Source organism: Triturus cristatus, chromosome 10 (assembly GCF_964204655.1).
Source record: "Triturus cristatus chromosome 10, aTriCri1.1, whole genome shotgun sequence".
NCBI lineage: Eukaryota > Metazoa > Chordata > Amphibia > Caudata > Salamandridae > Triturus > Triturus cristatus.
The window spans coordinates 450,727,248-450,742,701 of record NC_140593.1 but is presented as its reverse complement, the minus strand read 5'-3'; the positions used below and the strand labels follow the sequence as shown (position 1 = coordinate 450,742,701).

At 44.2% G+C, this 15,454-nt stretch overlaps 1 protein-coding gene across 2 annotated transcripts in view; it reads left to right on the top strand.

Annotated features, from left to right (window-relative positions):
- The window catches only part of LOC146789601 (integrin beta-1-A-like), a 319,722-nt gene that overhangs the window by 27,122 nt on the left and 277,146 nt on the right, over positions 1 to 15,454 (top strand). For both annotated transcript variants that reach the window (XM_085631859.1, XM_085631858.1), the window contains exons 2-3: positions 846 to 912; positions 10,385 to 10,470. In XM_085631859.1, the coding sequence (XP_085487985.1) occupies positions 846 to 912; positions 10,385 to 10,470 (153 nt within the window). The remainder of the gene's footprint in view (positions 1 to 845; positions 913 to 10,384; positions 10,471 to 15,454) is intronic.

Here is a 15,454-nt window from a genome sequence, read left to right as displayed (position 1 = left end):
CGCCCAGTGCGGCCGCACCGGTCACACTGCCCTAAAGCCGGCCCTGCTGTGCAGCCTCATGTCTTGTCAAGCATGAACGGGACTTCAGGTTGCAGCAGTCTGTTTCCACACTGCCACCTAAGTGGCCGCGGGGTACCACAACAGGACAGGAGCAGGGCTGGACTGGGAACCAAAACCGGCCCAGGCAAAGTGCTCGGCAGCCCCCCTCCCCCCCCCCCTTCCCGGGGGTTCCGCCGAGCTCTTTGCCGGGGCTGGTTTTCGGCCGATTTTGTTACAGGGCCAAAACGGCCCTGTAACAAAAACGGCCCCCAGGGGCCAATACCGGCCCCCACCCGTGCGGCGCACCGGGGGATTGCCCGGTGCCCGCTACGGCCAGTCCGGCCCTGGACAGGAGTCACTCCTGAGTCTGGAATTCGCCACCCTGGGATTTCAGAGGATGGGACTAGGAGACCAAGCTGCACCGCTAACAGATCAGTGACTGAAGTTTCTAGCCCTGCATGGGAGCGGGAAATTTTACAACTGTGTTGAAGGGGTCCTTTTAAAGCATTTTCTCCTTCTTTTGCAAAAATGTTCGTCAACGTCTCACTTGACATAGCTGGTGAATACAAATATAAATAAAATGAGCAGTGTTGCAAACTGGCATGCTTTGGGACTTTGAACAGCCCCTCCATGTTGCCGCTGCTGACATCAGCAACCATCTCTCTGTCGATCTGTTGATTATATGTGATGCATATCAAGAGAATACATTGTCTGTGATAGCTAAACTATGATATGTTTTGAGATAATTCACTTTTCAATACTTATATCGTTTCAACCCAGTTAATTTAACAATTTTTATTTTTCAGATGGCCTATAAGCTGACCTTCATAGCAGTACTCTTTTGTTCTGTTTCGAATGGACTTGTACTGCAAGGTACTGAATTTTCCCTTTATCAGGGTGGGTTAAGTAAAAGTGCATTATACATGGTAGTATTAGGGTATGTTCTGGGCTTTTTTTATTATCATAATTGGATATTGTTTAAAAAAACTAACATGTGCTATGTTACATATTGTCGTATATGTTGAAAAAATAAGTACTATGGTTCCTTAATAGTGTCGCCTCTAGCAGGTATTCTGTGTGTATTGGGCCTTTACAAACTAAGGGTTTTTAACCTGAGCATTGTAGGTAGTGTCTAAAGAAGGTTACTGTTGCCTAGGGGCAGCGCTCCCCGCCTTCTTGTGATCACCTCTCTTCCATGGAGGATCTCATGAGGGTGGAGGGGCCGAGTGATTTGAGTGAGTTGAGGGTCCCAGGAGGAATCGGGAGAGGCCTTCGAAAGTTAGAGATTTGTCCTCGGGGGGGGGGGTTATGAGGGTTCCAGATCAAAATTCAACATCCGCCTAGCGCCCTCAGCCTTAGTTGTGAGCGAAGGAGGCGGTGAATGTGCATTTAAGGAGCTCTTCTGCCTGTACGAATCCCTTGATTGACCCTAATCCACCTTGCCCCATGGGGGGGACCGCCCTAGTAAGGACTTTCTGAGTTTAAGGCTGTTTTGGAGTACAAGGGGGTACCCCAAAGGAGCCCCCAGTACATAGGATCATACTTCCAACACTGGAATCGGTGTTAGGGTATGATTCCAACTTGTTTGATAGCAAACATGACTGGATTCGTTGCAGCCACTATATAGTTAGACATCTCGTAATGACTGATATACACTATATGTATTAAAATGGGTGACCGCATTTGCAAATCCTTGAGAATCATCTACGAGGTTTGTATGGGGTGCCCTGCTTATGCAGTGGCACTCTCCCACTTATAGCCAAGCACCCTGCCTTCAAGCCTGAAAGGCCTGCTCGAGGGGTGACATAGGATTTAAGTGTAGTGACCTCAGATATAAGGAAACATATTTCCACACACACAACCACACACAACCACACACACACACACAACCACACACACACAACCACACACACACAACCACAACCACACACACAACCACACACACACACAACCACACACACACACAACCACACACACAACCACAACCACACACAACCACACACACACACACAACCACACACACACAACCACACACACAACCACACACACAACCACACACACAACCACAACCACACATACAACCCCACACACTACCACAACCACACATACAACCACATACAACCACACGCACAACCACACACACAACCACACACACACACAACCACACACACACAACCACACACACAACCACACATACAACCAAACACACACAAAACCACACACACACACACAACCACATGCACACATACAACCACACACATAACCACCCACACAACCACACACACAACCACACACACACAACCACACACACACACAACCACATACACACACAACCACACACACACAGCCAAACACACACACACAACCACACACACACACAACCACACACACAACCACACCAAGCATTGGCATAGCCAATAGGTCTCGCCTTTGGGAACTTATAAGTGTTTAGCCACGCAACAGTTGATGTGGTTGCACCAAGGATATTGTGCTGCATAACTAAATACTTAGAAGGTCCCAAAAGCGAGACCTATTTGCTATGCCAATGCTTGTTTCCCTTAGGGACGAGATTTAGAGTTTAAGTACTTTTTCTTCTAATCCAAAAAACAAAACATCCAACAAAACTAGAAAATTAATCTTCAGACAAGCTGTCTTGCGCACACCTTCCGTTAAAAATAACAGATCGTTGGGTGAGGCCGCAAGATGGGTGACAGCTTTAGAATCCTCTAGCTGGGGTCACGCATAAATATCCTGTAGAAAACCTTGCATCAGATAATTTTTATACCCCTGCAGAACTGTAGAGGCTATCCTGAGCTGCCTCCATGATGAGTTGAGGCTGAGACTCCTCAAGGGGAGTACAATGACGTGAAAGGAGGACCCAGCTGACTGATGGAACTTGCCAATAAACAAGTTACTGTGTTGCAGATTCTGGAAGGCAGTGTCTGGATTGGCCACTACCTGGGAAGGACAGGCAGATCTATAAGTTGCCAGCCTAGTGTAGACTGGTGGAATAATCCCGACTTGTCCCAGTGGCAAATCTCCTTTAACATGGCGAAAGAGAAGGCTGAGAAGATTGTGCATACCAACAAGCTTGCCCACTACCTATATCTATAAATGCATATAATTGAGTATGTTAATGGTAACATGTCTAAGACAAAGTTGGTTCAGCACAATGATGGTAAATTATTTTATTTCCTTGTGTGGGTTCCTTTTAATGTGACATATACTGTCGTAGTCCATCATTACTTAGATTATATACAGTTGTATTTTAACAGTCTCATTTTCATCTGTCGGTGCTTAAAAGTTGAACACATACTTTTTTCCCTTTCCAAAAATAGATGACAGCGAGTGTCTAAAAGCGAATGCAAAGTCGTGTGGAGAATGTATACAAGCAGGGCCAAACTGTGGCTCGAGGGGTGACATAGGATTTAAGTGTAGTGACCTCAGATATAAGGAAACATATTTGTCACAAGAGGTCCTAGCACCATCACACAGGCTGCAATGGCGGGCCTGTAGTCACAGTTTGAGTGGTCTCTCATGGATGGCACAATACATGCTGCAGCCCATGGGAGACCCCTTGTGTACCTATGCCCTAGGTACCTTAGTACCGTATATTAGGGACTTAAAACGGTACACCAATAGCCAATTGTTGATGTACAGAAGTACTTACCATGGTCAATTTAGGGAGGAAGCACAGTACTGGGGTCCTGATTAGCAGGATCCAAAACTCCTGATTAGCATTCTCATTCGTATGAATATATTATATTATAATATATATATATATATATATATATATTTATTTATTTATATATATCGTCCAAATACTTCCCGCTTCACAGTGAAAGAAATCCAGGACTCGCAAAGGTGCTGTTTTGAAGTTTTATTAAAGGCAAGGTAACGCCTCACCAACGCGTTTTGCTAAAAGCTTGGTCACGGTTATATATATATATTACCTACTGGCGGTCGCCAGTAGGTAGTTATAGTTAGGACCACGTTTCCATAGGAAATCCGCAACATTCTATTTTGAATAACTTTGGCGCCGGTTGACGAATCCTTGCGAATTTTTCAAAATAGGTGGGGCGCTACGCTCCGCTCCTACCCTAAAAGTCTCGGGGAGATTCGTCAAGCGGGGGCTGAGATAAAAGGGGGGTCCCAAAACGCGTTTTTCCCATGCATTTTTCCATAGGACCTTTAGACACAGCTACAGCCCGAACGGCTGAACAGAATTACTTGAAATTTGGCAGAGAGGTAGTCCTCAGGTCAAGGAAGTGCCTTTTGTAGGTTTGGTGTAAATCTGTTCAGTAGATTCCGAGAAAATAGCCTTTAAATCAATATATATCTGAGCCAGCTTACGGTGCGCTTACGGTACGCTTACCGTACGCGTACGGTGGCGTGCGCGAGCGCGATTCTGATTGGCCCTTAGATCTTAGTAAACATTCGAATCGGTCGAAACCAGGAAGCGGCGGCCGCCATTTTCTCTCTCGCACTCTGAGGGGGGAGCTGATAAACAAATGCCAAAAACATATAAAGGGGCTGTTTAGACAGCGCCCATGCACATAACCATGTTAGTTGAGTCTTCAAAGATCCCCCAAGGCAAAAAACGGTAATTTTTTATTTTTCGAAAATTTCGCCGATTACGCTTACCGTACGCTTACCGTACGCGTACGGTAAAAAATTATTAAAAAAAAAAAAAACCACTCTCTCCACCCCGTGTGCAAATGGTGGCCGAAGGCCTCCATTTGTGCATGGCATATAAGAGCACAGCATTTCCCCAAAAAATTTCAACAGATTACCTATCACAAGGAAGCGCATAATATGTCCTCCATGTGCGCACGGTGCGCGAAGCGCATCGTGCGTACATTGCCCATCTAGCGTAACGTGGGCACGCGGTGCGCGTAGCGCACCGCGTGCCCACCGTGCGTGCACGGCACTAACTGCGTAAAGTGGGCGCGCGGTGCGCAAAGCGCACCGCGTGCTCACTGTGCGCGCACGGTGCGCAAAGCGCACCGTGCGCGCACGGAACGAACTGCGTTAAGTGGGCGCGCACGCCACGAATGGCGTAAAGTAACTTAGCATTTAAAAAACCGTACAAATTCACTGAAAAAACCATAGGTTTCACACACGTTATAGTTAGGAATTAGCATTTAAAAAACCTTGCAAATTCACTGAAAAAACCATAGGTTTCACACGTTATAGTTAGTTAGTTAGCGGAAATTTTACTGATAAAAAACCAATGAAATTCCCCCGTTATAGTTAGTGCAGGAAACTATAACTCACGCGACCGCAATCTTCTGCTGATGACATATGTGTCTTTATGAAAAAAAAATATTTGTAATATATGTATAGCTAAAAATTTATGGAAGAAGACATGGGCAAATAAGTGTCTAAATACAGTATTAGCATCAGCAGAGGATTGCGGTCGCGTGAGTTATAGTTTCCTGCACTAACTATAACGGGGGAATTTCATTGGTTTTTTATCAGTAAAATTTCCGCTAACTATAACATGTGTCAAACCTATGGTTTTTTCAGTGAATATATATATATATATTCACTTAAAAAACCATAGGTTTCACACAAGTTATAGTTAGCTGTACATTTCACTCGTAAAAACCCAATGAAATTCCACGTTATAGTTAGATCAGGTAACTATAACTTGCGCCCCCGCAATGCACTGCTGATGACGTCACATATTACATCACTTATGACATGGTCAGTGACATCACTCATGACATCAATGATGACATCTGAAATGACACATTGTGCATTGCGGTCGCGCAAGTTATAGTTACCTGATCTAACTATAACGTGGAATTTAATTGGTTTTTTACGAGTGAAATGTACAGCTAACTATAACTTGTGTGAAACCTATGGTTTTTTAAGTGAATTTGCAAGGTTTTTTAAATGCTAATTCCTAACTATAACGTGTGTGAAACCTATGGTTTTTTCAGTGAATTTGTACGTTTTTTTAAATGCAAAGTTATGTATTTATTTTTAATTTTTGCGCGCACTGTGCACTTCGCGCACCGTGCGCGCGCTTTAGGCACTCGGTGCGCTTTGCGCACCGAGCGCCCACATTGCGCATTTCGTACCGTGCACGCCTCTCCATTTTTTACAAAATATCAATTGTTTTTTTCTCCCTTCGGGGTCCTTAGATTTATATATTAAATGTGATTGTTAATTCTATTTTTTTTTTTTTTTTTTTTTTACGGTACGCGTACGGTAAGCTTACCGTACGCGCACTCCGCGATTTTTTTTTTAAAATTATTAAATTTATTTTTCATACTTTTTGGTCCTTCGTGAACCCCCTGACGAACGCTAGGGGTTCTGCAACTCTCTTCGTTGCCCCCTTTTCATGTTATCAACCTATGTTTTGCAGTGCGAGAGACAGAAAATGGCTGCCGATACTTTCTGATTTCGACCGATTCGAATGTTTACAGTCATGTAACCACCAATCAGAATTGAGCTCGCGCACGGCACCGTACGCGTACGGTAAGCTTACCGTAAGAGCACGGAGCGCGCTTACAGATATATATATTGATTTAAATGCTATTTTCTCAGGACCTACTGAACATATTTACACCAGACCTGCAAAAGGCACATCCCTGACCTGAGGACTACCTCTCTGCCCAATTTCAAGTAATTCTGTTCAGCCGTTCGGGCTGTAGCTCGGACTAAAGGTCCTATGGGAAAATGCATGGGGAAAATGCGTTTTGGGACCCCCCTTTTTTCTCAGCCCCCGCTTGACGAATCCCCCCGAGACTTTCAGGGTAGGAGCGGAGCGTAGCGCCCCATTAGTTTTGAAAAATTTGCGAGGATTCGTCAACCGGCGCCAAAGTTATTCCAAATAGAATGTTGCGTATTCCCTATGGAAATACGGTCCTAACTATAACTATCTACTGGCGACCGCCAGTAGATAATATATATAAATATATATATATAGAGAGAGAGAGAGAGACAGACACACAGGGGATTTCCACAGGTCCTCTTTGTCCAGTGATCTGTTGTGACAGTCATATTTTTCTACCACTCACTACTTCATATAGCAAGGGGCACTCTGTCAACACACTTTAGTCTTTGGCTAACTTCAATGTGAGTGACTGCATTCTGCTCTTTCATAAGGAGCACAACTGCACACAAAGTAATTCTCTTCAGTGCCAGGATCTACCGAGCAAATGTGTACATTTTCATACTAAAAGTTTTCCCTTTTCCCCTTTGTTGTTTTTAAATATTTGTGAGGGCCTAGCTGTTTTCCCAAAAATAAGTTTTTTGAAAACACATGACAAAGCAAACTCAGCCTTGAAAATGCCTAAACCTTTCCAGGAAATGATAGAACTCTGGGGTTTGCCAATGTTACCATATGACAGCTACCTATCTAGCTCCTTTTTCTTTCCCTTTCTGCTTGTTTCTCCTCCTTTCTGGGTCTCGCCTGACCCAGCGCACGCGCTGGTCTGGCGAGACTTTTTGTGAGGGCTCAACAAATGCTACCATGGCCAGCCTAGAGCTACAGTGCATGTGCGCGGGCGCGCGCTTAGGAGCAGAGGCTGGCAAACCTCGTCATGCTCATTAAGCGCCCGCGATCCCTTTCACTTTTGCCCGCGATCACTTTCGCGGCACCCCTTTGATTTTCTCGTTCAAAGAACATCAAACATCAAAGTACATGTTGTGTTAATGCTTTGCTGTGCCCGTTTGACGTACAATGTGCTTTCTCTTTCCACAAACTCGACGTTTGTGTTCCTTTATTTTGAGATGCTTTTAGTATTACTGTTTTGTGACTTAAAGAACATTAAGGAAATGTTACTGTGAAACTGGACAACGTTCACAGTGTTTATTTCTGATCGCAGCGGCTGCTTCATGTCCGTTGCACCATTCAGGGAGTCCTTTCGTTGGCGCTTTCATGAGGACATGATGAGGAAGCTGGAAACTTTTGGCACATTTTCTTTCAAAGCACAGCATGTTGGCGACTGGTTAATCGATTAAACCTATGTAGCACTTTAGATCTCAAAGCGCTATGGTGGGTGCAGCAGTTACAACTCATGTAATATGGGGTGCAACTCACAAGGAAGGGGCAGGTTTGAGTACACATTGGCTGTAATCGAACTCTTAAGATGATGGGCTGTGTGTATCCATTATCAGCACTCAGTCTTCGCTAAGTGATCTTGTTTGTTTTGTTGTTGTGTTAATGCCTTGCTGTGCTCGTTTGACTTACAACATGCTTTCTCTTTCCACAAACTCGATGTTTGTGTTCCTTTATTTTGAGATGCTTTTAGTATCTGTCACACAACCACCACCACACACAACCACAACCACACACACAACCACAACCACACGCACAACCACACAACCACACACACACACACACAACCACACACACACAACCACAACCACACACACAACCACACATACAAGCACACACACAACCACACACACACACACAACCACACACACACAACCACACTCATACACACAACCACACACACACAACCACACACACACAACCCCACACACAACCATGCACACACACACAACCACACACACACACAACCACACACACACAACCACACACACACAACCACACACAACCACAAACCACACACACAACCACAACCACAAACCCAACCACACACACACAACTACATATACAACCACACACACACACAACCACACACACAACCGCACACACACAACCACAACCACACCCAACCACACACACAACCACACACAACCACAACCACACACACACAACCACACACACAACCTCAACCACACACACAACCACACACACACAACCACACACACACACAACCACACACACACAACCACACAAACACAATCACACACACACACAACCACACACACAACCACAACCACACACACAACCACACACACACACAACCACACACACACACAACCACACACACAACCACACACACAACCACACATACAACCCCACACACTACCACAACCACACATACAACCACATACAACCACACGCACAACCACACACACACACCACACACACACACCACACACACACAACCACACACACAACCACACACACACAAAACCACACACACACACAACCACATACACACATACAACCACACACATAACCACCCACACAACCACACACACACATAACCATACACAACCACACACACACATAACCATACACAACCACACACACAACCACACACACACACAACCACACACACAACCACACACAACCACACATCCACACCCACAATCGCACCCACACACACAACCACACACACAACCACACACACACAACCACACACACACACAACCACATACACACACACAACCACACACACACAGCCAAACACACACACACAACCACACACACACACAACCACACACACAACCACACCAAGCATTGGCATAGCCAATAGGTCTCGCCTTTGGGAACTTATAAGTGTTTAGCCACGCAACAGTTGATGTGGTTGCACCAAGGATATTGTGCTGCATAACTAAATACTTAGAAGGTCCCAAAAGCGAGACCTATTGGCTATGCTAATGCTTGTTTCCCTTAGGGACGAGATTTAGAGTTTAATTTGTAATATTAGTTGAAGTACTTTTTCTTCTAATCCAAAAAACAAAACATCCAACAAAACTAGAAAATTAAGCTTCAGACAAGCTGTCTTGCGCATACCATCCGTTAAAAATAACAGATCGTTGGGTGAGGCCGCAAGATGGCTGACAGCTTTAGAATCCTCTAGCTGGGGTCACGCATAGATATCCTGTAGAAAACCTTGCATCAGATAATTTTTATACCCCTGCAGAACTGTAGAGGCTATCCTGAGCTGCCTCCATGATGAGTTGAGGCGGAGACTCCTCAAGGGGAGTACAATGACGTGAAAGGAGGACCCAGCTGACTGATGGAACTTGCCAATAAACAAGTTACTGTGTTGCAGATTCTGGAAGGCAGTGTCTGGATTGGCCACTACCTGGGAAGGACAGGCAGATCTATAAGTTGCCAGCCTAGTGTAGACTGATGGAATAATCCCGACTTGTCCCAGTGGCAAATCTCCTTTAACATGGCGAAAGGGAAGGCTGGGAAGATTGTGCATACCAACAAGCTTGCCCACTACCTATATCTATAAATGCATATAATTGAGTATGTTAATGGTAACATGTCTGAGACAAAGTTGGTTCAGCACAATGATGGTAAATTATTTTATTTCCTTGTGTGGGTTCCTTTTAATGTGACATATACTGTCGCAGTCCATCATTACTTAGATTATATACAGTTGTATTTTAACAGTCTCATTTTCATCTGTCGGTGCTTAAAAGTTGAACACATACTTTATTCCCTTTCCAAAAATAGATGACAGCGAGTGTCTAAAAGCGAATGCAAAGTCGTGTGGAGAATGTATACAAGCAGGGCCAAACTGTGGGTGGTGCACAAATTTGGTGAGTTGTTTATATTTTTAATATATACATTGTATTGCTGTCATGTGTTGAATATTGTACCTTACAAAGCATCCCCTATATTTCTTCGAACAAATCATCTGTGTAAGTGTATGCATGTATATTATAGTCTGCAAGATGCACTATGTAGTTAGGCGACAGTTGCAGTTAAAAGGAAGGCAATTTTAATGCCTAACAAATTTGATCCCAATTTACCAAACTTGGTCTAACTTTTCTAGAATAGCGCCTTCAGCCACCTTTGAATTTTTGAAAGAGTTTTTGGAAGCAGGAGAGGTGGAGGCGAATGGGTTTTCAATTGAGATGCCTAGACGTTTTTTACGAGTACACAGCAAGATTTGCTGGGCAGGATCAGATCAAACCCAGGAAAAAGACAACTCCCTCCAACTTTGCCTCCTTTTGTGGGTTGATATAAATCTTTACAGTAGTTTTTGACATATTCAATGAAAAAGAAACAGTACTATTTATACATAACTGTATTGGTCCTCGAAGCTCAAGAAAACAAAATGCCTGGGTTGATGGGGTGACCGGGGGAGCACATCTCTCAGAGTGGTGCAATAACAAAAGGGACAAAAGGGACAACACAGTGAGTAGTTCTCAAACTTGCTCAAACTTGCTCTCCCAGCTTGTAAATCATCAGGCATCAACCGTATTCAAATGTCCCTGTACCTTTTTAACGTAGGTGAGTGGGAAGTTGCAGTCACTAGTGCAGTGGGTAAATGGACTTTTGAGTGAACCACATAACAAATTCATGGCCTTTGTGAATACCACTGCAGCACCATTCCTAATGTACTCCCTTTACCCTGGAACAAACTTTGCTGCTGCCTCTTCTGGTCTTCCCAACTGGATGATATCACAGCTAATACCCTAACGGTACCCTTCACCCATGTGAGGGTGAAGCAGACAGGACATCTGACAGCTGTCGCTGGATACAACACCATCATAGTAATGGTATCAGGGGTCATGAAAGCTGCTGGGTCCACCTGCATGTAGGTGTAGTGCTTACACATATGCTTAAGTAGTGAACTGACTGGATGCAAGACTTGACTGTATCCCAGAGCTGCGTACAGCTGAACTGGACATAGCTGGGACTGCTACAAAATGTAAACTGTATAGAGAGATGAGAGTTACGTTGAAGCTTAAGTCTGTATTTGAAGAATGATGCCATCTGTACAGCATATCTCTTTTCTCTCAAAACAATCCCTTTTGTTTATGCTTATATATCGCTTCCAAATGGCTTTTATTGTGGCTTCAGGTGACGCATTTCGACCATCTCGTGGTCTTTTTTCCCCATCCATATATAGATTTTGGGTGGCATTGACCATTTGGTATATTGTCCATTCTTCAGTATTGGAGTATCGTTCATAGATTCACATGCTTGAATCATCCCCGTCATTGAGGTGGGAGTCCCACTGTATATTCTAAAGCAGTAGCAGTAATTAACATAGCATACAGTGGCAAAAGACATTTAATTTAATATCTTATCCACTTCAATTAAAAGGTTCCAAACTCCAGCCAGTCAGATGCCAGCACCCTTTAGAATGCTCAGAGCAGAGGCATCTTCCCTCAGATTTCTACCGCATGCTGTGTGTTACGGAGTCTCCTTTAGCTCTGCTCAGTTCTTCTGATTTTGTTATTCCAGATTACTTTAGCTGTGTTCCAGTATTTCAGAACTCATGAAGAAAGTGTCAGGCTCACCTGAGGTCTCTGCAGGGGCAGGAAGCAGGAGCCAGATGATAATTCCCAACTTCCCTCCACCACTCGCCCGCCCAACAAGGTCAAAGCAGAACAAGTGAGTGGGGGGAAGAGGGGAGACAAGGGAAGCAGAGACAGGGCAGGTCCAACGCACCTCCAAACACCATGAAAGCCTCACTGAGATCCAAAAGAAGTCCTGCAAACAGAAAGCTATGTTAGCAAATAGTGAAGCTTAGCAGACAGTGAGGCTAGATCTTAAATAACAGAGCTAAGGATAGGTCCAATTATCTACCTGAACATCTCCCCTCTTCCACAAGTGTCCACAAAATGGTAAAAATGGATGACAGATGTGATGTTCCTAAACATAAGAAAGATATGTGAATATCTAACCGCTCTACATTACAATAAATATTTTATGTAGTATAGAAATGGCTCATCTTACCCTCTCAAACATTTGTCGAACATGTAATGTATCGTGGCTTCAAAAATAGCATGGGTTGTTTATAGCACAACCTCCCAGTAATCAAACGAACATACAATATACGAAAACACTATATCGTGTAGGTTGTTTTTTCAGCACAACCTTTCTAATCTCCACTGAGCATATTGTTTGCCACTACTCACAATAATCAGCTATATATGTAGCGCTTAAAGGAAAAGGAGTTTTAAGGACTACTAGTCTAATAGCGATCTCCAAATTCGACATACAAGACAATACGACATAAATTATATGCGAAGAAAGGGGGTGATGCTTTGCTTAATTGCTAAACATATAATGAAGATGCAGATGCCAGAGCGCCGTTGAAATGAGCCCCTACATAGCCAGCAATGGAGCCTTGAGGAAAACAAATGCCAGAGCGCCGCTGAATTAAGCTCCTACATGGCCAGCCACAGGAGCTTTGAGGGAGGGACAGGACCACCTGACTACCACTAGCGCGTTACCGCCAGACTGGGGAAATTTCTTCTGGAGAGAACGATAGAGGCAGAGAATGCCACTGACGGTTCTCGTGCCGCCGTCAGCGGCGTCAGGTCAACAACAGAGAAGGACTCCCGACACGTCCCGAGAAGGAGGAGGCAGGAATCAGACGTGACGCATCACCGCTGCAGAGCGAGCCCCGGAAGCGGAGGGGCCGACCCGGAAGTGACGTCTCCTCACACGAACAACAAGAACACAAAGCGCTCGATGTTTGGATGCTTCGTGTTTTATACCAGCGGAAACCTCACCCCTTCTACCGCGGCGACTCCGGCTTGGGCACAAGTATGACAGAAAGGACTCTTTAGACCTTGTGGTACCTGCAGAAAGAAGAAGCTGCACTCGGAAAGTATACCTACTGCCTTCATCCCACCCAGAAGGTGAAAGACTGTAAAATCTGCAGGACCTTTTCTACTAAAACTGTCAAAGATCATGAGGGAAAACTTTTGATTTGGCATAATTTCTGAGGAAGAAGATATAGAGAGATCTGTTTACTCAAAGAAACACAAAAAGAGGGGTCACACCATGAGTTGCCTCAGGGACACAGAAAAGCCTTAAAAAAGTCCCACCATAGGTCTACAAAAGGCTCCTCTCATGAGGGAAATAGAGAAAGGGCTTCTTCAGACTCTAAATCTGAACCTATTACTCCATCTGTAGCCGTGCCATTAAAGCCTGACAGATCCTTCTCTGAACCAGTCATTGGAAAGCACAAACCGACTAGAAAAATATTGTCGACGACAGCAATGCCCCTGAAATCGTCGTCGACTGCAGTAAAAACTAAGGTGTCGATGACTGCTGCCATAACGTCCAACATCGTCACAGCTACGATCACCATACCATCGATAACGTCCACCTCACTGACGAAGACCAACTTGGTGACAAAGACCACTTAGTTGACAACCACCACCACCTCATTGACAGCAACCGCCTTGTTGACGACAACAGTTACATCGATGGGAACTGTACCGACTCCGTCAAGGACCACGTCGACTAACACGTAGACCAAGACCTCTTCAACAAGACTGTCGACGATGAAGCTCACTGAAAAGTTTTCTTCGTCTGCGTTGAAAGCAAAGTCTAAGAAACCACATATGCTGATCTTGACCACACCATCGAGACTATTATCATCCCCAGATAGTGTTCTCCCAGAGTTTACATCATCTAGCAAGGTGATGTCAGAACCCTTGACACTCCACAGAGACAGTTCTGGTGCTGACCCCAAAGCCCACCCTCCAGTGACACCAGCCTGAATTCAGTCTAGTGTCACCAGCAAGGGGGAAAGGGAAATGGGACAGAGAAGAGACAACTTCTGCCTGATTGCTGGACTCCCTCGGACCAACCTCGTCTGTTACACTATGTCTTCTGTACTCTATGCTGTCTTCTATGTAAGGGAATACCTAAGGTATACATTATAACAACAATATGATCAATATTCTTAAAGAATAACAATTCTGTTTAATCTGTATATTAAACTGACACCTCTTGCCTAACTTTTCGGAGGTATTGCCTCTCTTCTGAAAATAACTTAACTTGTCTTTTATATTGCTAATGATAGACTCAACAAGAGTTCACATTTCTGTAGCCTTTTAGTCTTTTTCTTTTGCAACTTAGATCTTGTGTCATAAGTTCTTTCTTGTGCAACGTAGATCTTGTTTCATATATTCTTTATTTAGGTCTTTAGGCTGTAGTCAACTTGTCCCTTGGAACTTCTGTTGTATTGTGGTTTGCTACAATTATTTACAAGAGTATGTCTGAACACCTTTAATCCTTAACTATTAGGAACAAGGAAGGAATGAGAGGAATGAGAAAGACTGGAAAAACGTGCCGCAGGTATTTCTACAGGGCAACCGTTGGCAGATAACTATGTACAGAAGTCTTTGAACGAGTCTTTGCTCTTAAAATTTCCTCTTGGCTTTTCAATAATGAAATTGCTGAGTACTCAAAAAATATGCCTTGTTCACCTTGAATGATGTTGGTGGCTTCAAATTCATGACTGGTAAAAGAAAACTGAACTTACTTGACCTTCCTGAAGCTACGGTTCCCTCTTCAAAGAATCAGAGCCGCCGGTTGTCACTCAGAGTTGAGCTCTGCCCAATTGACAGAGTTTCTGAAGCGGCTGCGCAGGTCTAGGACGTTACTTCAATGAATCACTCTCAGCAAGATGTCTGTAGGCTTGAAACTGAGGATGCGCAGTACTCGAACTCTTTTCTGCCATCCAGGAAAAGCTCAGAGACAGAAGTAGAAAGGGAAACCCTTCCCTTAAATTAATCTCGGATTTAATTTAGGAGATTACCGTTGAGA